The 23,350-nt window shown below is 52.1% G+C and overlaps 1 protein-coding gene across 3 annotated transcripts; it reads left to right on the top strand.

Annotated features, from left to right (window-relative positions):
* Positions 1-158: 158 nt before the first annotated feature.
* PLEKHA4 (pleckstrin homology domain containing A4) lies at positions 159-23,277 on the top strand. Of its 3 annotated transcripts, none has more exons than XM_045856183.1 (20): positions 159-631; positions 1,088-1,177; positions 2,544-2,651; positions 4,290-4,362; positions 4,458-4,558; positions 4,719-4,828; positions 5,396-5,611; positions 5,930-6,209; positions 6,830-6,904; positions 8,637-8,684; positions 8,814-8,894; positions 9,057-9,206; positions 9,933-10,031; positions 12,371-12,511; positions 13,968-14,082; positions 14,154-14,230; positions 20,808-20,969; positions 21,778-21,836; positions 22,391-22,503; positions 22,817-23,277. In XM_045856183.1, exons 2-20 carry the CDS (start codon positions 1,094-1,096, stop codon positions 23,077-23,079), a joined length of 2,355 nt encoding a protein of 784 aa, XP_045712139.1. In that variant the 5' UTR covers positions 159-631; positions 1,088-1,093; the 3' UTR covers positions 23,080-23,277. The 3 variants fall into 3 exon arrangements, with proteins under 3 accessions (XP_045712139.1, XP_045712140.1, XP_045712138.1); XM_045856184.1 differs by having other exon boundaries at positions 990-1,177; positions 13,968-14,067; XM_045856182.1 differs by having other exon boundaries at positions 990-1,177.
* The last annotated feature ends 73 nt before the right edge of the window (positions 23,278-23,350 follow it).

Below are 23,350 nucleotides of genomic sequence, written 5' to 3'. Positions count from 1 at the left end.
CCCCTCCACTGTAGGGGCTGCTGAGCCAGGGGTCAGGCTGTGGTGGGGAGGCCAAGAGGGGCGGGGTCAGCCGGGACTGGGAGGGGAGACAGCAGCGTGGGCGGCTGGCAGAGGGAGGGAAAGACCAGCAGAGAGAAAGACACTGGGAGAGGGGGGAAGAGAAAGTGAGGAGAAGAATCAGGGAGAGGAGGAAGCAGAAGTGGAGGGCCATAGAGACAGAGAAAGAGAAATCCATTGAGTGTGAGGGGAAGAGGGAGAGACTTAAGGAAGAGACTCTTGGAGCCTGAGAGAAAAGGATTTGGATAGAAACAGAAAGATTGGGAGAGAAAGTGATTAGGGCTGTGTGAGAGAGAGGGAGAGAGGGAGGGAGAGAGGAAATGAGTGAGGGAGAGACTGGAAGAGACAGAGATTAGCAAGGGAGAGAGACAGAGGGTGAGACCGGAGTCTGAAAGACAGGGAGCGTGTGAGAGCGCGAGAGACCATCAGGGGCAGACGACTGTGTGAGCGTGCAGCTGAGTGAGACCGAGGCCTATGAGAGGCAGCACCTGACAGACCGAGGAGGGAGGCTGTGGCTGGGTGCCCCAGCACGCATACCGCCCTCTTGCCCCCTGTCCTTGGAACCCCAGAGCCGGTAAGTTCCCAGGTGGGCTGGGAGGGAGGACGGCCTGGGTGTGCATTCCTGGCCCCCCAGGGCTTGGCAGGCACGGTTTGAGGTGCACGAGGGAGGGTGGGAGACAAGTAGCTGGGGGCAGCCGGAAAGAGGCAGGGAGTGGGGGGTCCCCAAGCACAGAGAGGGTCAAATTCCCGGCCAGAGTGCAGGGGGCAAGAAGAAAGGAGCCCCTATTCTCTGTCTTGGGCCGCACACAGCTCCCCCCTCCCCACAGCTGCCAATGACGCCCACCTCTCTTGGCATCGCCCTTGGTATGCGGTCCCTGGGCCAGGGCTCCCCCAGCCCCCCAGGTCCCAGACAACAGGCTCTTTCTCCTCAGCCTCCTCCGACCTGCGAGAGACCGTGACCTCGTCTCTGTCCCCAGCTGGGTCAGCTACAGAGACACACACACACAGTCCCTTTCTTTCTCTCCCCAAGCCCTTGATGGAGGAGGGCAGGCCTCGGAGCAGCCTCAGCCTGGCCAGCAGCGCCTCTACCATCTCCTCCCTCAGCAGCTTAAGCACGAAGGTTGGAACTCCTTGCTGGGGCTGGGAAGGAGGGGAGGGCTCCGGGGTGCCCCATCCTCCTGTCTCCTAGCCCTGGGCTAGGCGCTACCCCAGGGACTCTGGTTGTGGCTCAGTGACTGGGGTGTTGTCCTAGGAATCGAACCAGCGACCTTTCAGAAGGTCGCTGCCTCGATTCCCAGTGAAGGCACACGCCTTGGCTACAGGTTTGGTCCCCGGTTGAGGGCATGTTTGAGAGGCAACCGATCAATGTTTCTCTCTCATATGGATGTTTCTCTCTCTCTTTTTTTCCCTCCCTTTCCCTTGCTCTAAAAGTAAAGAAATTAAATCTCTGAAAAAACAAATAAGTGAAGAGCAAGGATCCTCAGCGATGGTGTCGGCCAGACCCCATTCCTTACTGAATTGCCCCCTAGCTGCAGCTAGGAATTCCGAGACATGAGACGCTTCCAGCTGTCCCCACCCCTAGTGTTTTCCTGATTCAAAGCCAGAGTAACAACCCGGTGACTCTGGTTGCTAAGATAAGGCCACTCCCCAGCCCAGAGCGCTGCCCCACCCCTAGAAACTCAGGAGCAGAGGCTACTCTTGGTTAGGACTGAGAACTTCCTGTCCTGTGTCTAGCCACCCCACCTACCCAGTTCCGAAATTTGACAAGGGAAGACCATTTTCCAACAATGAGGCCCCATGAGGCTCAAGGTACTTGCACTCCAAGGGGTCACCCCAGCCCAGAGTTCGGTGACACTTGTTTCTCGTCCTTCTGCCATTCCCCTTTCTCATTCATTTCCAGTTTCCCAAGGTCAGAATCCATAGATTTGAATGTTACCTCGGCCGGCACCCTCCCTAAGGGCATCCTGTGGGAATGTGGCTGTGGATGCCTGAGATGCCTGTGTGCCCAAGGGGAGGGGGCTCTGTCCATTGGGACAGAGAGATTCAGAGCCCCCTCTACCCAGGACATGGTTTGGAAGGGATGTCTCTCTCTGGCACCGAAGTATCCTTTGATTCTGGCTGACCCATCACCAGGCACTCAGCATGGAGGCCCCTCCGGATTATGGGGACCTCCCAGGCAGTGTATCCAGTTCAGATCCCAAAGGTTGTCCCACATCTGTGGCCAAGGGCACCCTCTCCTTGGCTGTGGACTGCTAATTCCAAACTTCCTTCCTCATTAAGCCAGTAGCCTCTTCCTTGCTTCGGAACCCCTCTCTCCACACATGAAAAGTGTCTCTCAACTCTGCACTATGCATACCCCATTCTGGTCTCAACCTCCTCCACCTGGCTTCTGTGGGCACCCAAGCGAGGGGGTCGCCTGCATCCCATGGCACTGCCTCCCCAGGGCCAGACGGAGGCCCTGCTCACTTCTGTCCTTCCCTCCTCAGAAGTCCGCCCGGTCAGTGAGCAAGGTGCACGCCTTCGGGAAGAGAGGCAATGCGCTCCGACGGGACCCTAACCTCCCGGTGCACATCAGAGGCTGGCTGCACAAGCAGGTGGTGTGAGTGGGAGACGGAAAGGGCACTCCAGCTGGTGTTACAGGCTGTGCCCCTGGCTGTCTGCTGCTTCTCTCCTTCCCAGTCACCAAATTTATTTCTTTGTGATCACGCCTTCTCCCCTTATTCTGTCCTTGTTTCATCCACCCATTCATTCATTCATTCATTCAGTGACCGCTCCTTGGACATTACAGTCTGTCAAGCTCTGGGTCACATACCATGCAAATAGGACAAGTATCTATATAGTCCATTCAAAATGAGGGTGGAGCCCTGGCTGGTGCGGCTCAGTGGATTGAGTGCCGGTCTGTGAACCAAAAGGTCACCAGTTTGATACCCAGTCAGGGCACATGCCTGGGTTTCAAGCCAGGTCCCCAGTAGGGGGAGCTCGAGAGGCAACCACACATTGATGTTTCCCCTCCTCTCTTTCTCCTTCCTTTCTCCCTAAAAATAAATAAAGTCTTTTTTTAAAAAGGATTTTTTTATCCTCCTTGAGGATGGAGTGGGAATAGATAACAAATTAATGTATAAATGGAATAAATGAAATAATAGATGTTGTATGTAATATGTAAATAAAATATGTGAAGTCAGTGGTTTCGGACTGTAGGAATTCCCGTTAAATGGAATGCCGTGAAGAAGTAACACAGGGGGATGTTTTTGAAAGTGGCTGAGGGGCAAAAGCCACCTTTGTCTGTTGGTCAGGGAAGGCATCTCTGAGGAGGTGACATTTGAGCTGAGAACTGAATGACAAGAAGGAGCCCATAATGCTAAAATCTGGGGGGTGGGGGACAGCGGGAATCTGAACGCAAAAGGCCTGGCATCAGACCAGTGCTTGGTGTTTGGAGCGAGGGGACAGATGGGGTGATGATTCTTGAAGTGTGGTCCCAGACTAGCAGCTTCAGCATCACCTGGGAACTTGCTGGACAGGTGTTTGTCAGGCCCCGCCCAAGACCTAGTGACGCAGGAACTCTGAGGACTGGGCTCAGGAATCTAGTTGTAACACGCCCTCCCGGTGAGCCTTACACAGGCCTGAATTTGAGATTCCCGTAGGCCGGTAAACTAGGGTCAGGAATTTACAGCTTATTCTAAGTGTAAGAGTAAGCTTGAGCAGGGGACTCACATGATCTGATTTATCATTTTAAGAGATCCTACCGCTCCGGTGGGGAGGGATTGCGGAGAAGAGGGGAACAAGGCTGGCGATGGAGCGGTGCTGGCGGAGGGGATGGGGTTGCGCAGGGTGTGGGTTGTGACTCAGTGCCACCTTCCCGGCCTCTGTGCCTCAGGCTTCAGACTAACCAGAGACTGACAGCCCTGCCCACAGGTGCTGGAACACATATCTTGTTCCAACCTTCCTGGAACTTCTCAATCCCCAGTTGACAGATGGTAAAACCCTCGGTCCTAGTGGGGAAATGACTTGTTTCAGGGTTTGAAGTGGTGGAGCTAGGAGTCGAACTTAAGTCCGACTGTGTCAGAATCGTATGTCCTCTCAACCACAACACGCAGCCTTCCAGTTCCCCATCTGAATCTGTTGCATCAAGCATGTTTCTGTCCTCCCCTCGCTCTAGGCCTTTGTCCCCAAGTGTCACTGCCTCCATCTCCTTTGGTCCTGCTCATGCCTCTCTTCCCGTTCTCTCTCTTCAGGACAGTTCCGGGCTCCGGCTCTGGAAACGCCGCTGGTTCGTCCTCTCTGGCCATTGCCTCTTCTATTACAAAGGTCAGTGGTCCAGCTGGCAGGGGGTAACAGATGCCACTCCCACCCTCCCTTTCCTCTAGCCTCTTGGCCTGACCCCCCCCCCACCTCCTTTGCAGACAGCCGTGAGGAGAGCGTGCTGGGCAGCGTTCTGCTCCCCAGCTACAGTATCAGGCCAGATGGGCCAGGAGCCCCCCGAGGGCGGCGCTTCACCTTCATCGTGAGTTCCTCCCTCCCACTATGGGCACTAAGGCGCTAGGCGATGCGGGCAGGCATTCGGGCATCCGTTATTGGAGATAAAAAAGTCTTGGCAAGGATGGATGGCATCCCCAGTTTTGGAGGACCCGAGCGTTCAGGTCCCCAGCTTTCTCTTGCCGCAGGCGGAGCACCCGGGCATGAGGACTTATGTCCTGGCTGCTGACACGCTAGAGGACCTGCGGGGCTGGCTGCGAGCGCTGGGCCGGGCTTCCCGAGCGGAGGGAGATGATTGGTGAGTGATAGGCCACGCCCCTGACCCTGTAGCTCTAATCATCCCCAACTCCTCCCCTTGAGGCCCTCGACACCCAATCACTAGCCTTCTAGCTAAGGAGACTCCGCCCTTCAGCCACCATCCTTGGAAGAAATTCAACTCTTCCAATCAGCAAGTGCCTTTACCTCTAAGCTTCGTCCATCTCTCTGTCCAGCCCCCCCTTATCAATATTCCACATTCTCTGATTGGCTCCCTCAGAAGTCTACACCCTGAGGTGGCCCCCTACACAAAGTCAGATTTTTTAAAAAAGGCTTCAGACTGTCTCTGTCGCAGCCTGGCCCAGTTTTCAGGCTGGAGACTCAGTCTGGGGCATTGGGTTGAGTGACTTGAATGGTCTTTGTGGGCCTGTATAAGCCACGGCCACACTCGGGCCTTAGTTTTCCCATCTGCAAAATGGGGCAATGATGTACAGTGCACCACCTCCCCTTTTTTTTCTGTATAGTTCCCTGTGCCTTTATCTGTGAAATGAGAATAAGGCATGTTATGAGGTTCAAAGGAATGATGTCTTTTTCTGTGCCAACTCCCTAGTGGGCGACCCAGGTCACCTGCACGTCCCCAGCCTGGGGAGGGCCCTGGCGGCCCCGGTGGTCCCCCAGAGGTGAGAAAAGGTGAAGAGAGGCGCAGCTTAGAATCACCGGAAGTCGCTCGGCTTTCCAGAGGTCGTGGCAGCCCCGGGCTGCTCACTCCCAGCCCCACGGCCGACCTCCAATCTGGGCCAGGGATTCAGAGGACAAGGAGCCCGGAGTGAGTTGGACCAGGGAGTCTGGGAGGAGACTGAAGGGGACTGTCGGCTACATTGGGGGCGTGGCCTAAGAGAAGGGCGGGGACTGGGACTGCTCGGGGGCGTGGCTTAGCGCTTTCCTGCGGTGACTTGTCTGGAATAAGCCTAAGTGGGAGATACCACAAAGCGGGAAGTTATTCAGGATCTGGCCAAGACGGGGGTCTGCTCTTAGAGGGACAGTGAGACACACTAAAGGGAGACACGTCCTTGAGGGTGACGTGGTGGGTAGTCGGGCGAGGGGCTCTACTTAACTCAGTTTCCCGATTCTCTCCTCCCCACAGCCCTTTCACACCCCTCTCTCGCCCTCCCTCCCCGCTAAGCCTCCCCCGGCCCCGTTCTGCTCCCGCACGCAGACTCCCTGCCTCTCCAGGTGACACTGCACTCCCTGCCAGACCCCATACCCCACTGAGTCGCATCGATGTGCGGCCTCCCTTGGATGGGGGCCCCCAGCGCCACGCCCTGTCCCGGCCCCCCACTCCCCGCCGAGGACCCTCCTCCGAGGCTGGGGGAGGAAGGCCTCCCAGGAGTCCCCAGCACTGGAGTCAGGAGGCAAGAACGCAGGTGAGTAGAAGGGATGGGGCAGAAGACCACATCTCCGTTATGGTCATGGGGTTGTGGGTCCAGGCTGATCAACAGGCTGTTGCTCCCTGAGCATCGTGGGGATTGTAGTTGGGCATAATCACAGTCGGGTTCTGATACTGAGACGGAAGAGTAGACTTTAATCTCTCATCAGTCGACAGGGCTGTCTTTTTAGGCTGGTCTTGGGCCATTATGGAGATTGTAGCCCAGAATACTCTCCTCCAAGGCCATGCTGAGAGAAGTACTGTGGGTTGCAACTGCCTTGAGTTTTCTGTTTATCTTTCCAAGTTGGTCACCTGCTATTTTCTCTGAGCATCGTGGGACTGCAGCCCAGAATACCCACAGCTAACTGCCAGTGCGAGAGTGGGAATAGACTGCAACTTCCACCGGCACCTGAGGCTGTTTGGTGGGGACTGCCTGTTTGTTATCATCCTCTGTGTCCCCACAGGGGTGCACAGCTGGAGAGCAGGTCATTGAGGGTGCTTTGGAGGTCCAGTTTTGAGCCCCAAAGAGTCTCCTATGGCACCTCTGTTCTGGACACACCCATTTTAATATGTATTGCTATGCTGATTTCTCAATATCTCTTTCCGTATTCTTCCCAGGCCCCCTCTGGCTCCTCCACGTACATCCAGCTCCCCCCAAGGCCTCCTGGGACTCGGGCTTCCATGGTTTTATTGGTAAGTGTCCTGGGGCACCTCGGATCTGCCTAAGGCCCCTCCCTGGTTTCTTTGCTCCACCGAATGTCCTCTCCCAGACCAGTGTGCCTCGGTGAGACTGGGTGTTTCAGTGTCCATGGGTGGGTGCTTCTAGTAGTTTCCTAGGGTCGCCGCTAACTGGGTAGCATATATAGACTATCTCTCCATTCACTGATACCATCTTCTAGATCTTTCATTTGAGTTTTCAGAGTGTTTCCATAGAAATCTTACGTGTTCTTAGCTAAGGTAATGCCTACATTCCTGACAGTGTTTTTTTTAATTTTGTTCTCTCTTTTTTTTTTAAGATTTTATATATTTATTTATTTTTAGAGAGAGAGGAAGGGAAGGAGAAAGAGAGGGAGAGAAACATCAATGTATGGTTGCCTCTCACATGCCTTCTAATAGCGACCTGATCCACAACCCAGGCATGTACCCTGACTGGGAATTGAACCTACAACCTTTTGATTTGCAGATGATTTGCAGACCTGCACTCAATCCACTGAGCCAGGCATTCCTGACAGTTTTCTGCTCAAATGGCATCTTTTTGGAAAATTATGTTCACTAGTTATCATTGGTGTAGAGGTGTGCTGTTAATGTTTGTGTCTTCGTCTTGTACTTGGCCTGCTTGCTGAGTTCTCTTACTTGTTCTAATCACTCTTTAATTCTGTTGGCTTTTCTGGGTAGAGGGGCATACCATCCGTGCATAATGGTTTTATATAGCTCTTCCTATTCTTACACCTCTTTTTGTTTCCTTTTTTTCATGTTTCTTTTTTTTAATTTACTGGTTTTAGAAAGAGGGAGGGAGTCAAAGAAAGAGAGAGAGACAAACATTGATTTGTTTTTTTTTTTTTTTAAGATTTTATTTATTTATTTTTAGAGAGAGGGAGAGGGAAACATCAACGTGCGGTTGCCTCTCGGGCGCCCCCTACTGGGTACCTGGCCAGCAACACAGGCATGTGCCCTGTATGGTACTGGGACTGAAACCCTTTGGTTCACAGGCCCACACTCAGTCCACTGAGCCACACCAGCCAGGGCGTGATTTGTTGTTCCACTTATTTACGCATTCATTTGTTGGTTCTTTTAAAAAAGATTTTGTTTATTTATTTTTTAAAGAGGGAGAAAGGGAGGGAGATAGAGAGGGAGAGAAACATCAATGTGAGAGAGATACGTGGATTGGTTGCCTCTGACATACCACCAGCAGGGCACCTGGCCTGCAACCCTGACTAAGAATCGAACTGATGACCTTTCGGTTTGCAGGCTAGCATGCAATCCACTGAGCCCCACCAGCCAGGGCAGTTGATTCTTATATGTTCCCGGACAGGGATCAAACCTGCAACCTTGGTGTATCAGGACGATGCTCTAACCAGCTGAGCTACCCGGCCAGGATGGTTTCCTTACAGCATGGGTCAGGGTCTCTAACACTGTGTTACAAAGTAACAGTGACAGTGGGCGTCCTTGCTTTATTCTCAGTTGTAAAGGAAATGTCTAAATTTTTCCCATTAATTATCATATTGGCTATAGCTATTTGTAACAGAGCCCATTGTACATTCCTAAAGCCAAGAATTAGGCAATTGATATAATGAGGTTTGCCAAAGCCTGGAACGAAGCTAATAGGAGAGGGGTGTCTGTCTGGACACACAGAACTTGCTCAGGCCTGAGCTACCGTAAGGACCTGCCTGCCCATGTGACCTCCATCTTTTCTCCTTTTTCTCAGCCCGGTCCTCCCCCAGACTCAACTTTCCACCAAAGCTTGGAGACAGATGTAAGTTCTTCTGGGTCCAACCCCTGCTGAGTTCCCAGAGTTGGGGAGAGAATACCATAGGGGGTGGGAGAAGCAAGGGCGGAAGAACCAGATCTGGTCCATAAATATCTCCTGTTCTCCTTTCTTCAGACTCTGTTGACCAAGCTGTGTGGGCAGGACCGGCTCCTGAAGCGGCTGCAGGAGGAGATAGACCAGAGGCAGGAGGAGAAGGTACGGGCCTCTGGGATGGGAGCAGACACCCAGGCATTCCACCTGCCCTTAGCTCTTCCCGCTCCTCGGCACATTGGGTGTCTGGGATCAGCGAGGACACCTTTCTCTCTCCCTGGGGCTGGGTGTGGCTTCAGAAGATTCACCTTTCTCCTCTTTCTGCAGGAGCAGCTGGAAGCAGCCCTGGAGCTGACCAGGCAGCAGCTGGGCCAGTCACCAGGGGAGGCTGCTGCTCCCCGGAGGGCCTGGGGGCGCCAGCGCCTCCTGCAGGACCGACTGGTCAGTGTGAGGGCCACTCTTTGTCACCTGAGTCAGGTGAGCCTCTGGAAAGGGACATGCCCTCTCAGGGGGGCCCCAGGACTCTCCACAGGTTATTCCATAAAAGGGACCTGACCCCAAGAGCTCATGGGAAGGTAGTTCTTGAGAATTGCCCCTCCTCCAATTTGTAAAAAGATTTTACTTATTTATCTCTAGAGACAGGGGAAGGGAGGGAGAAAGAGAGGGAGAGAAACATCAGTGTGTGGTTGCCTCTTGCACGCACACAACTGGGGAGCTGGCCCGCAACCCAGGCATGTGCCATGACTAGGAATCAAACCTGTGACCCCCTGGTTTGCAGGCCGGCACTCCATCCACTGAGCTGCACCAGCCAGGGCTAGCTGCTGCTATTATTATTATTATTATTATTATTATTATTATTATTAGCATTGGCACAGAGGTTTCTACTGCCCAGGGGCCCAGAGAAGTTGGGCTCTTAACTGTCCCAAGAGTTCGTTAGCTGTGCCCTCAGGCAGTGCAGCCGGAATCCAGAGGATTCAGGGAAAGCTGTTCCTTCTCTACACCAGCAGCTCATTAGAACAGCAGGTTCCACAGATACTCTGGGGTTCTCAGTAGTTGCAGCAAAAAGGCCTTTGGGAATTGTAGTTCATGTACCCCCCCAGGGCACCAGGGACCGGGCCTCCCTCTCATCGGGAGGAGATGGAGTGGGAAAGCTCGAGTGGGTGGGCATGCTAACCCTGTGTCTCCCCCTTCCTGGGACCTCAGGAGCGAGAGCGGGTTTGGGACATGTACAGCAACTTGGAGCAGGAGCTGGGCACCTTGAGAGAGACCCTTGAGTACCTGCTGCACCTTGGGTCCCCCCAGGTACACCCCTGTCCCAAGCCCCCAAGCCCCACCCTCCACTCCAAGCCCACCTGGAAACCCTTGGGGCATGTGAGCACCTCCCATAGAACTGAAGTACCTCTTACTTTATCACAAGCTTCTCCCTCTCTGTTCTTTCCTTTTATCTTATATATTTTTAAAGATTTATTTAATTGCTTTTAGAGAGATGGGAAGGGAGGAAGAGAGGGAGAGAAGTATCGATCAGCTGTCTCTCACTCACCCTAAACTAGCCCACAACCTGGGCGTGTGCCCTGACTGGGAAGCAAACTGGTGACCTTTTGGTTTTCGGAACAACACCCAACCCATTGAGCCACATCGGTTGGGCCCTTTTCTTTCATTTTAAACCCCTTATTCTAGTTAACACCAAGCTCTTCAGTTTAAGACCCACCTTCCGATTCAGAACCACTCTCCCCTCTGGTTTTAAGTCTCTTCTCTTGTTTTGAAGCCCTCCCCTCTCTGCCAAAACTCTGCTTGTCCGCCCTGTCCCCATCCTGCCAATTCATCTTGACTTTTCCTGTTCAATTCGTCCTCTGGAGTTTCCAGTTCTTGACCCAATCCCTTAGTTGAGGCCCCACTCATGAAGCACAAGCCCCGCCGTGGCTTAGCCTCAGATCAACGTCTCCACTCCAAGCCTAGCACATGAGTTTCAAAGTCACTTATTTTTAGTTAAAAGCATCGACGTCTGGTATTAAATGTGTACTTGTAGATCTAAGCCCTGAGCTCATCATGCTAACCCCTCCCACTTCTTCCCACAATCCACTTCTCAACTCTCATCCCTTACCGACTGGTGTTAAATATCACTCATCCCCAGCAACCCGTGAAGAGAAAAATATGTCACAACCAAATCGGTTTACTAGAGGAATGCAAGATTAGTTTGACACCTGAAAACCAGTCCGCGTGTTTCACCACATCTCACAAGATGATGGAGAAAAACTACATGATTGTCTCAGTACATCCAGGGAACAAATACCTACATTCAACACCCATTCATGATGAAAGCTCTCAGCAAAGTAGGAACAGAAAGGGACTTCCATAATCTGATAAAAGGCTTTGGTGACAGATTTAAAGCAGCCATTGTAGCAGTGAGCAAAATGTTGAAAACACTCTCCCTGAAATCTGGACTAAGACGAGGAGGTCTGTGATTTCCATTTCTAGTCAATATCGTACCAGGGGCCCTAGACAGGACAAGTCTGAGGAAGAAATAAAAGCTGTAAGGGTGAAAAATGAAGAAGGAAAGCTATTTTTATTTCCAGATGACATGGTTGTGTATATATGTAGCATATCCAGAATGATTTCCAGATACACTATTAGAACAGGCATATTCAATAAGGTCACTGAATGCAAGGTTAATGTCAATGTCTTTCTATTCGCTACTGCCAAACGATAGAAATTAATATTTGTAAATGGTAGTGTTTGTCATTAACATAAGCAAATAAAATATCTAGGAAGAAACTGCACAAAATAGATGCAAGTTACCTATTCTGAAAGCCACTGAACATCATTGAGAGAAGGCAGAGACCTGTATAAACTGGGAGATGTGCCACGTTCACGGATAGGGAAGGTACGCTAATGCAAAGAAGATGCAGTCTCCCCAGGTGAATTTCCCCCATGGGGACCTGCAATCCCAATACCAATCCAAATGGTTTTTGTGCAGAGATCAACGTGCCGACTCTAAATTGTACTGGGAAGTGCAGAAGGCCAGGAGTAGCCTCGGCAACCCCCAAGAACAAAGCTGGGGGACTAACACAACGGGAAGGCGAGTGTGGCCATAAAGCTACAGTTATAGGGCAGAGTGGCATTGACACAGGGTTGGGCAAATGCACCAGTGAAACTGAAGGGGGTGTTCAGAAACAGACTCAACAGATCTGTACGGTCACCTGTGTACGCAGAAGTGATGCTGCAGAGCAGCATGAAAAAGACAGGGCTTGTCATACATGACGGTGGGTTGACGAAATATCCACGTGGAAATAGATATCCAAAATACAGCCTCCGTATGCATACATAGTCCATTAAAATTTTTTTATCTTCACCTGAGGACATGCTCACTGATTCTAGAGAGAGAGAGGGAGAAACATCAATGCCAGAGAGAGACATCGATCAGCTAGTTGCCTCTCATGTGCGCCCAGACCAGGGATCGAACCTGTGACCCTTCTGTTCACAGGATGCAACTCGAACCAGCTCAGTCACACAGGCCAGGGGCCCCCAGCCCACTCACGACTCCCTAAGTGTAGCCCAGCTAATTTCAGATCCTGTCTGTGCCCCATCGACTTTAGCTCCTCTTGTGTTTCCCCACCTTTAAGAAGCACATTCCTTTCCCCCAGGAGAGAACATCCGCTCAGCAGCAGCTGTGGATGATGGAAGACACGCTGGCAGGGCTGGGGGGTCCCCAGAAACCACCTCCTGACCCGGAGCCTGACTCCCCATTGCCCGCACTCCAAGGCGAGGAGTCGTCAGAGAGGGAGGTGAGATCCACACACCTCTCTTCCCGCCCCCAGCGGCTTGTCCCATCTGCCCCTGGCCAAACTCATCACCCACTCACCTCTTTTCCTCTCCCTTGACCAGCTAACCAACCTCAGACAAGTGTCCTAAGTTCTGGAAGCCTTCGTTTCCTTGGTTGTTATATATGATCGTAGGCCAGTGGTGTGTGGACCAGCTCCCAGCACCTCCCAAGGGCCAACTGCCTGCATCTCTTCCCAGCTCCACATTCACTGATGTCCAGACCGTTGCTTGAATGGACAATGGTGGGAGTATTTATACTATGGTAATTGGAAAACATTACAAACCAGGGCTCTTTTCTCTGGGACAGGCATTGGTTAAACATTTGCCAGACACCTCTGATCCTAAAATCCATATCGTAGGGCTCTGTAGGAAGGAGAAAGAGTGACCAGGAAGGACCTGACGCAGAGCTGGCACTCAGGAAGCAGGAGCCACTCTCATCATACCTGGGTTAGAGCTACTGCCTGCCATGACCTTCAGGTCCTGTGTGGAGGAGACCTAGGTTCAGGTCCCAGCTCTGCTTTCTTTGCTGCATTGGTCATTGACCTCGTTCTCTGAGCTTCAGTTTCCCCATATGTAAAATAGAAATAATCGGTGTCTTATAGATCGATTGAGAGGATTTAATGAGATAACGCAGGAACAGTGCTTAGCACGGTGCCAGACGCACAGTCGTTATGAAAATTCCCCTATACAAGGCCCTGCCACGTGTCAGGCCCTGTTCTAAGGGCCTTACATATGTGGATTCAATTATCATGTCATAAGTTGAAATGTGGCCCAGACAGGCGAAGTAACTTGCCCAAGATTAAAACTGGAAAAGTTGGTGTTCATGCTGCCTGTCACTGCCAGAGCCCGTAAGTAGAGACAGATTGAATATTTATGAGCGCTTCATTCAGTTGCTGGTGATCCGAGAAGACGGTGGGGTTAAGTACCCCCAAATCTGTCTTAACATCTCATCTCAAGCTGACCTTTTTGTAAGAATAAGAAGGGGTAGGTAAGGGGTTGGTTTGGGTGGGGGGAAGGCTAATCAAGTGAGAGCTGCAGAGATTGTCCTGTTATTTCTTTATCTGCTAATCAACAACTCCCAGTCTGAGTCACTGAGGTTCACCCCTGGAAGACAGTGGCTCAGACGTCACCTCCACGGCGTGCAGACTCCCTGAGGCACAAAGGTTGAGTTGCATCCCAGTTTCTGGGAGGACAGCTTTCCCTGTGCATCAATCACTTAAGCCTATCAGCTGTGACAGGCTAAGTCTGGAGTTCCCCTATCAAGGTCACACAGCTAATAGCTGGCAGAGCTGAGATTTGAAAGCAGGTCATCCGGTCTTCAATTTTCATCCTATTATGCTGTGTCTCCATTGCCAATTACTTAAAAAATGGTCACTAGTCATGATAATGACCGTGATTCCTCTTGCCCAACCCTTCCAGAGCCTGCCCGAGTCCTTGGAACTCAGCTCACCCAGGTCCCCAGACGCTGACGGGGGGCAGCCACCTGGGGGCGGCAGAGAGCACATCAGCGCTCGCTCAGGTGAGCGTCTTGCAGGTGAGCATCTTGGGCCAGGTGGGATTGCATAGCATCCCCTGTCCTCACAAAGCCCCCTTCTGCCCTTCTAGGGCCTGGGTCTCCAAGGATCTCCCAGGCTTCCAGCCCTGAGGGCCGCTGCCCTGCTTCCCCACAGCCAGGAACCAAGGTAGGCAGTCCCTCTGGCCCCTGTGGGTCCGCCTTGTAACCCTATGATGTGACCACCTCAGATCCCCCGTTCTTGGGGAGAAAGGTGGGAGAGGGGCATTATGAAGCGATATCCCAGATCAGAGAGAATGTGATTTGTTGAGAGCATTGAGATGAAATTGTTCTTTCTGCCACTTCTAAGCTGTGTGACTCTGGGTCAGTTACTAAACCTCTGCCTGCCTCCATTTTCTCATCTGTAAAATGGAGCTAATAGCAGGGCCTACCACCGACAGCTGATGTGAGGGTTCAAACTAGATGAATGAATGCCCAAGAAGGGCTGGAAACAGTGCCCGGATGTACAAAGTACTCCATTCACCCATTGATTTATCAATTCATTCATTCAACAAATATTGATGAAATAGCCTCTTCACTGTCCAATAAGATAGCCGGTAGCCACATTTAAATCCCCCCCCCCCCCCGCAAAGTCTAGTTTCTGTCCGTCAGCACAACTTGATCCCCTTTATCTTCTATTTCCTCTCCCCCACCCCCTTTCCCTCTGGTAATCATCATTCTGTTGTTTGCATCTATGAATTTGTCCTTTTTAAAAAGACTTCATTTGTTTTTAGAGACAGGGGAAGGGAGGGAGAGAGGGAAGCATCAGTGTGTTGTTGCCTCTCGAGTTCCCCCTACTGGGGACCTGTCCTGTAACCCAGGCATGTGCCCTGACTGGGAGTCAAAGCAGTGGCCCCGTGGTCCACAGGCTGGCACTCAATCCACTGAGCCACACCAACCAGGGCCATGCACTGTATATTATAAAAAACCTCCAGCGCCATCTGACACAGCACCCTGAATCAAACACATTAACATTTCTTTAATAAAGTTATGAATATTCACGTTAAATGACATAACAGCAATAGATTTAAAAGCAACATCTAGATTGAAATGTCAAGTTTTTTAAAATAGCACTACTCTACTAAATGAGCAAGTCAGAGTGGAATAAAAATAGACTTGATATACCAGGCACTTTCTGTTCATAAGGAAGTGGTTTGGAAAGACACTGTGTCACACGGTCCGGTACAGCTGAAGCCCACCACCTCGGTGCGCGCCCACCCGCTCTATAGTTCTCATGCCAGCGGTGACCCTTTGGTTCGCAGGCCTGCAACCAGTCTACTGAGCCACACCAGCCAGGGTGTATTTATTTTTTAGAGAATGGGAGGGGGAAAGAGAGGCGGAGAAACATCAATGAGCAAGAGATATATCCATAGGTTGCCTTTCCCATGCCCCCAACTGGGAACCTGGCCCACAACCCAAGCATGTGCCCTGACTGGGCTTCAAACCGGCGACCTTTTGGTGCTCAATCCACTGAGCCACATCAGCCAGGTGTTCATTGATTTTGGAGAGAGAGGATGGTAGAGAGAAAGAGTGGGAGAGAGAGAAATATGGATTGGTTGCCTCTCCTATGTGCCCATACACACCGGGAATTGAACCCACAACTAGGTATGTGCCCTGACCAGGGATGGAGCCCACAACCTCTTGGTGTACGGGGACCTGCTCCAACCAATGGAGCCGCCTGGCCAGGGCCAGATCCCCAAATGTTTTACATCACTTGCTTCTTCAGCTGTTGCTGGGCAGTGCTCACGGTCAGTGTTCCTTCAGGTCTTCGTGGAATGCGATAGCTTGTTCGTGACGAAAAGCCATTTGGTCTCCCAGTTATGTCCTTGTCGCCCCACGAGCCAGGTCTTCATGTCTTGCCCTCTACAGAGTTCCTCTGCTTGTCATCAGTTCCTGGTCATCACTGTCCCCGTAAAACTTTCACGGCGTCTTTCCGTTTACATCACATCTCACAAGGGGGAACCTCGTGGGTCATATTCATTGAGATGTCACAGCGAATGCCCACCGTCCTGTCCCTGAAGGGATTCTCCTCTCCGAGCTCCAGGGAGAGGCAGATGGTTGTTACTCCTGTGCACTGTCTTCGGGGCTCTCTTTGGCTCTGTTTGACCTGTTCAATGAGCAATTAAATCAGAAGTCACAAATAACCAAAAAAAAAAAAAAAAGTGGGAAAATAGCAGTGGACAAAGCATCCCAGGGGACAGAGGGTATGCTGAGACTCAGGTGACACCTATGTCATGACCACCAGGTGGGCATTGGCACCAATTTAAGAAAACAGCCCTGGCTGGTGGGGCTCAGTGGATTGAGTGCCGGCCTGTGAACCAAAGGGTCGCTGGTTCAATTCCCAGTCAGGGCACATGCCTGGGTTGCAGGCCAGGTCCCCAGTAGGGGGTGCGTGAGGGGCAACCACATATTGATGTTTCTCTCTCTCTTTCTCCTTCCCTTCCCCTCTCTCTAAACATAAATAAAATCTTTTTTAAAAAGAAAAGAAAACAAATGTCAGTATTCACATTTTACTTGGGGGAGTTGCAGACAGGAGATTTTTGGGAAACGATTTTGAAGGTGGAGCCCCCAAGCATTCCTGGCAGATTGGAGGTGGGCTGTGAGGAGTCGAGAATGCCCATAGGGTTTTTGGCCTGGGCATCTGGGAGAATGGAGTTACCAGGCAGGAGATGGGGCGGAGTGGGCTGGAGGAAAGGCAAGGAGTTCATGTGTGAATATGTTCCTTAATCCTGAGCTTCACGTTTGTGATTATTCCCACTGGTGCTGCGTGGCCCGTGGCCTCCTCTCTACAGCATTTGTCCTGGGCACTGTGGTTCCTGAGCTGAGTTGGGCTGAGTCCCAGGCTTTGAGGAGCTTCGGGTGCAAACAGGGTCAGCACAGAGGGAGGCACGTGCTGTGAGGATGAACGCACAAGGCCTTGGGGGATTCCAGAGGACAGCTCCCAGACAGTCCTGCTCGTTGGCGATGGTTTCCCAGAGGCAGGGAAACCTGGAGAGATGAGTTAGAATTTATCAAGCAGAAGCCCTGGCTGGCATAGCTCAGTGGATTGAGCGCGGGCTGTGAACCAAAGTGTCGCAGATTCGATTCCCAGTCAGGCCACATGCCTGGGTTGCAGGCCACGACCCCCAGCAGCCGCACATTGATGTTTCTATCTCTCCCTCTCTCTCTCTCCCCCTCACTTCCCTCTCTAAAAAATAAATAAATAAAATCTTAAAAAAAAAAAAGAATTTACCAAGCAGAGAAGTGGGGAGAGAGCTGGTGCCAATGCCCGGTCAGAGGTGGGGCTTTGGGAGGCCACGGCCCCTGCTAGCCTACCGGAAGCCTTTTTGTGAATTAGAGAACTCGCGCCCCTTCTGCGTGGGCGGAACACCGTTTGCTCAGCACAGGGCTCAGCCCTTGTGCCCTGAGCAGCACGGTCTCTTGGGAGCAGCACAGAGCTCTGGCTTCAAGGCATCTGCTACCTGGAGGGTTGTTTAATTCAGACCCCCTTCACCTGTGCCTGACCGCACAGGGCTGGGCCCCCCAGACAGGCCCTGTGTTCAAGGACCTGCACTTGGGAGCTGAGTTTGCTGTGGTCTCCCCCAGGCAGAAGCTGGCAAAGTGTTCTTGCCAGAAAAGTGTGGCTTATGGACTTGGCGGGACAATTCTGATGCCCAGTAAGACATCAGCAGATGACCATTCCAAGTAGGGTGTCTCGAAGGCCAGGGAGCGGCCACCTGTCCTCTTCCCCCTAAGCTTTGAGGCGTGACCACTGCAGGGAAAATTCCCCAATTCCCTTATTTGCTCAGCATCTATCTGCCGAGGCCTTTTATAGGGGTCAGGTCACATGGAGGGTGTTAGGGGCCCAGCCACGAACTAGACCTGATGGGAGAGAGGCATCATGCAATCCCTATTAGGAAGACTTTTATTTTATTTTATAAACCCTCAACTGATTACTGATATTAGAGAGAGAGAAAGAGACAGACATTGGTGTGAAATAGGAATACCCATGGGTTGCCTCCCGTTCATACCCTGACCGGGCACGGAACCTGCTACCTAGGCATGTGCCATGACTGGGGATCAAACCTGCAACGTCTTGGTGTACCCAGCGATGCTCCAACCAACTGAGCCACCCGGCCAGGGTGGTAGGAAGCCTTGTAAAGGATAGGTAAGCTAAGTCCGGGTGAATGAAAAAGCTTTGGCTACGCAGAAAAGAGTACGCCCAGCAGAGGGACCAAGCCGGCCTTGTATACAAAAACATGGAGGTGATCGGCAAAGAGGCCGCTGCTCTGTATCAGAAACAACGCTGAGTTTATTACTTGCTTGAGCAAGACAGACCTGTACTTGTAAGATGCAGCCGTTTTGAGCAAAGCACAGGGTGGGCCTGTGGCGTGGAGTTCTGGCAATGGTGGGCTTTCGCAGCAGGAATGTTTAAGGATTGGTCACCCTTAAGCTGGGGAAGCTTTGTTTGATGCTGATCGGCTGATTTTCAGAAACGCGGGGCCACCACTGATTGGCTGGCTGACTTTCAGCGAAGCGCCGATCAAACGGATTGAAGAGAATTTCTAGTGCTTACTTACTGTCATGGTTGCAAATTGAATGTTGCAAAACATTCAATCAACCGTTTCATAGGAAGGTCGGGGGGAACTTCTGTATCCTCAGTGGTGTGTGCAGTGAACGTGGATTGTTGGGGCTGCCTCGGGAATTGCTTCTTCCGCACCCCAACCACGCAGTTCCCTGGCTGCCAAGCGGGGTGTAGGCATTTCAGAGCTGCTCGAGGAAAAAAAATAATGTGACCGCCAGGTGGCAGTAGTACCCAAGCTTTGTTTTCCGGGCGGGGCGGGGTTGGGGAGGGGAGGTGGGGGGTGCTGGGGGTGTGGAGGGAGACCGGAGAAAGGGGCTTACAGGGCTGGGTGGGGCACTCAGCACAGCGGGGAGTCTCTGGGACAGACTCCTGAGGACTTGACTGCAGCTGCTTGGGGTCTTTTAGCTACAGGTTCACGATACCTATGGCTAGTAGATGCGGGGGCCCAGCTTCGTGGAGTAGTCAAAGCAGGAGGGCTCTAAATGGCTAAAATTATCTGCCTATCTGGGCTGCTGTATTCGCAACAAATGAATGCGTGAAAGTGACTTTGGCCCTGGCAGGCTTCGGGGCCAATGATCTGACCTGCCATGAAGAAATAAACGGCTCGAGGCCAATATATAGGGGCCTGTGTATACCATCGTGTACAAGAGAGGAGACCCCCCAAACCCTGGAATTCATTTATTAAAAATTCGTGTATTTATTCTTGTATGTTTAAACTTCAGTCACTTTCAAGGGACTCTCCATTTGAAGCAGTACACCTATTGAGACATTTTTCCATTGCTGAAAACAGTTTTTGAACTGTGATTTGGATTCCTTTTAGTGTTTCTCCCATTTTTTGTTTCCCTTCTTCCATCAGCAAAACTTTTCCCTCTGAGGACTTTTTTCAGCCAGGGAAACAAGAAGAGTCGCTCGGGACAAGATTGGGTGAATAGGAACAGTGGGCCACAGGGGGCATGCCAACAGTCAGAGATTTGTGGGTAGGTGAGCTTGGAAATCACCCATCATGAAATGGGCAAACTCGTTGAAAGACTCTTCCAACAAAAGAAATCACTGAAGCCGCAGCCTCTCACAACAACGCCAGCTGGCACACTGATACAGATGGGTTCCTGCAACACTCACCTAGTGGGAGAAGCCTGTACTACAAAGTGCCTGCCCTCCAGAAGATAGTTCCCTTTTGGGGGGATCCCTCCCTTGTATAACAGGTAGACATGTGACTGAAGAGTCTCCAAATCACAGTATAGCAGGATAAACTTCAGTGATTGGCTCTACAATAAGAAACAGATGAATCCAAGTTATTTCTTTAGAAGTTTGTAGATACAGACTGCAATGAGGAGTTCTCTACCGGCTGCCTTCTTTTTTTTATAAAGATTTTTATTCAACCCTGGCTGGCCTAGCTCAGTGGATTGAGCGTGGGCTGGGAACCAAAGTGTCCCAGGTTCGATTCCCAGCCAGGGTACATTCCTGGGTTGCAGGACATAACCCCCAGCAACCGCACATTGATGTTTCTCTCTCTCTCTCTCTCTCTATCTCCCTCCCTTCCCTCTCTTAAAATAAATAAATAAAATATATAAAAAAAAGATTTTTATTCATTTATTTTTAGAGAAGGGAAGGGAGGAAGAAAGGGAGGGAAACTTTGATATGTGATTGCCTCTCATGTGCCCCCTACTGGAAACCTGGCCCGCAACCCAGTCATGTGCCCTGACTGGGAATCGAACCAGTGACCCTTTGGTCCACAGGCCAGCACTCAATCCACTGAGCCACAGCAGCCAGGGCTGTCTTGTTTTTGTTTTTGTTTTTGATCACAAGCATCCCAGAGTCCTGTCTACTAGTGTGAAGAAGCTTGATAGGTCGAGGGAAGTGTGGGGTTTTTCACGTTCAAATAGGGCAGCTGATAGAGTTGAGGCCAGAGGGGTGGGTAGGGATCGGACCTCACAGGTTCTCAAAGGCCTTGGTCCCAAGGTTGCTTGGGGACCTGGGGAGGGTGTGAGCAGTGGAGGGACAGCATCAGCTCCGGGTGGAGAGAGAGCCCTTTGAGATCTGGTGGCGAACTTACTGGAAAGGTAAGTCTGGAGGCTGGGAGGTTCAGGGAGGAGATAGAACAGAGGCCAGGGCTGGGGTCCTGAGCAGTTTCTCATCTCCCCAGGGCCCCCTGGCCCGGCCCCGGATGAGTGCTCAGGAGCAGCTGGAAAGGATGCGGAGAAACCAGGAGTGTGGACGGCCGCTCCCTCGCCCAGCTTCTCCCCGGCTCCTCACTCTGGGGAGGACACTGTCCCCAGCCAGGCACCAGCCCGACGTGGACCAAAGGGTGAGGGGAGCAGAGCGGAGACAGTGGGGTGCTAGTGGGTCCTCTGCTCCTAGTTTGAGCCTCAGTTTCCCTCTCTGTAAAATGGAGATGTTCCCTGCCTTCTTACCCAGAACTGGGTTTCCAAATTCACCCTAACTTGTCCCTGTGCTGAAGCAGTCAGTATCCCGGTCCCCCTTCTCAGAGGGGACCTGCGGGGGGTGGGTGGGGCGCAGGCACAATGTCCCCACCTCACCAGGGTGAAAGTCTGGATGGAAGCCTGATTTTTCTTTTCAGTTACTATGTGTTGTCCAAGGGGGGGGGTGGGGGCAGAAGAGCAGGCCAGATTGATTTCATGCACTGCAGTGAGGGGACGCCCCAGATACAGAGAGCTGAGTGTCTACCCAGGATGGTTTCATGTTACTTTCCCAGGGAGGAATTAGACCCGCCCTAGGTGGGGTGGTTTTAGGGGTAGGATTGTTTTTGCAATCGGGGCATTTCAGTCCGCTGAACACCAAACATTCATCTCTGTCCAGCCAGTTGTGGGGGCACAAGCAGTTCAGCTAATCATTTACAGGATCAAGAGTGGGTTTGCAGGGTCTGTTTCTGGCTTTGTTATGGGTAAACAAGGTGGGAGGGGGGTCCTCTGTGAGTCTGATCTAGTAAGTCCTGTGGCAGAGAAGGGTTCTTTGCATGCGGAGTTAAATATGGTCAGTGCCAGGGGAGGGGGTGAGCAGGTTTCATCCCCTCCCTGAGCCTCCTTCATTTTGCTCTCACAGTGAGAATCGGGGGCTTCCAGGCGAGGAATACTAATGTCCTGTTTCCTTTGCAGCCTGTCCTAGGACACTCAGGAACACAGAAATGGCTCAGAAGCTCTGGCTCCTGGAGCAGGTAAGGAACCTGCCCGCTAGGAGCAGGGAATCAATTTCTCAGAGTTGGGAGGGGGGCGTCCTTGTTATCCATGTCTCCTGAGGCTCTGTCTGGTGTAGCTCAGTGGACTGAGTACTGGCTGAGAACCAAAGGGTCACCAGTTTGATTCCCAGTCAGGGCACATGCCTGGGTTGCGGGCCAGGTCCCCAGTAGGGGGCACATGAAAGGCAACCACACATTGATGTTTCTCTCCCTCTTCCTCCCTCCCTCCCTTCCCCTCTGTCTAAACAGAAATAAAATCTTTAGGGGGGAAAAAAAGCCCTAGATCCCTCGTGAGGACAGCGGTCCCCCAAACTGCAAAACTGGGTAGATACCAAACAGCTCTGCCCATCCATCAGGAAATGGAGTGGGATTTACCGAAGACTGCACTACAAATCCCAGAGTGTATTCGGGCCTCACCAGATTTAAAGTCCCTTAGAGACATGTGCTAGGGACTACACCTCCCTGGACAGGCAACGCACTGGGGTTATCACTGTACTGAGTAATTGCACCTCTCCCCCAAATCTTTCTTCTAGTCCTAGGAACAATGCCCCTTATTTACCGACATCAGAAGGTCATCGGGAGCGCGTCCTCAGCCTCTCTCAAGCTCTGGCCGCGGAGGCCTCGCAGTGGCACAGGATGATGACAGGTGAGGAGGGCTGGGGACCTAGGGCGGGCTCCTGGGTTTTGGAAAAGAGGGAGGCAAAGGCCTAGTTCCCCCTGGAGAGGGATCTGAGGACCCCTGGGAATCCTTTGTCTTTATGAGAAAAGAGCTGGGCAGCATTTGAGAGCGTTTGAGAGTTCTAGATCCCAGGCAGGAGGGGGTTGGGGTCCAGGACTCCTGGGTCTGAGGGAGGATATACTGAGGACGGGAGTCTCGGGTCCAACAGAGGAAAAGCCTGAGGATCCGCAATCCCAGATCCCAAAGCTTGCCATTCGCCTTCCCCGCTCATCCTCTCCAGGTGGAAATTCAGACTCTGGAGGAGAACCTCTTCCCCCGGTACCGCCGCCTCCATCAAACGCCAAGCCCCAGATGACCTCACCCCCAAGATCGCCTCCTGTGGCCAATTCCCGCTCTACCGGGTCCTCCAGCGGAAGTAGTGGGCGCGGCACAGGCCCCGCCTCCTGGGAGCCCACGTGGGACGCCGGGAGCTCCCCCATAGTGCAGACCCCAGGCGAGGGGGCTTGGCCTTTGCGAGTCACTCTGCTGCAGTCCAGCTTCTGACCCTCTCCACCGCAGCAGCCAATTGGAACACCAGGGCGCGGGCTGGAGGCACCGCCCGGAGATTTGGAGGCTGTCCAGGCCAGGAAGGCGTGAGGCGGTCCTCTCCCGTGGTCTAAATAGGGAGGGGATTTTATGGCCAAAGTTTGTTTTTTCCAGCACTTGTCCAAATTCGGATTAAAACTTTGAACTTTTAGTTAATAGCTTTCTCTGTCTGTTTGGGGTTGTGTAACTGGGAACTCTAAGGGGCAGAGCCGGGGCCTGGAATCTTGGG

The sequence above is a fragment of the Phyllostomus hastatus genome, unplaced genomic scaffold (assembly GCF_019186645.2).
Source record: "Phyllostomus hastatus isolate PE091 unplaced genomic scaffold, TTU_PhHast_1.1 phas_scaffold_1224, whole genome shotgun sequence".
Classification (NCBI taxonomy): Eukaryota; Metazoa; Chordata; class Mammalia; order Chiroptera; family Phyllostomidae; genus Phyllostomus; species Phyllostomus hastatus.
This window is presented reverse-complemented; position numbering and strand designations above follow the sequence as displayed.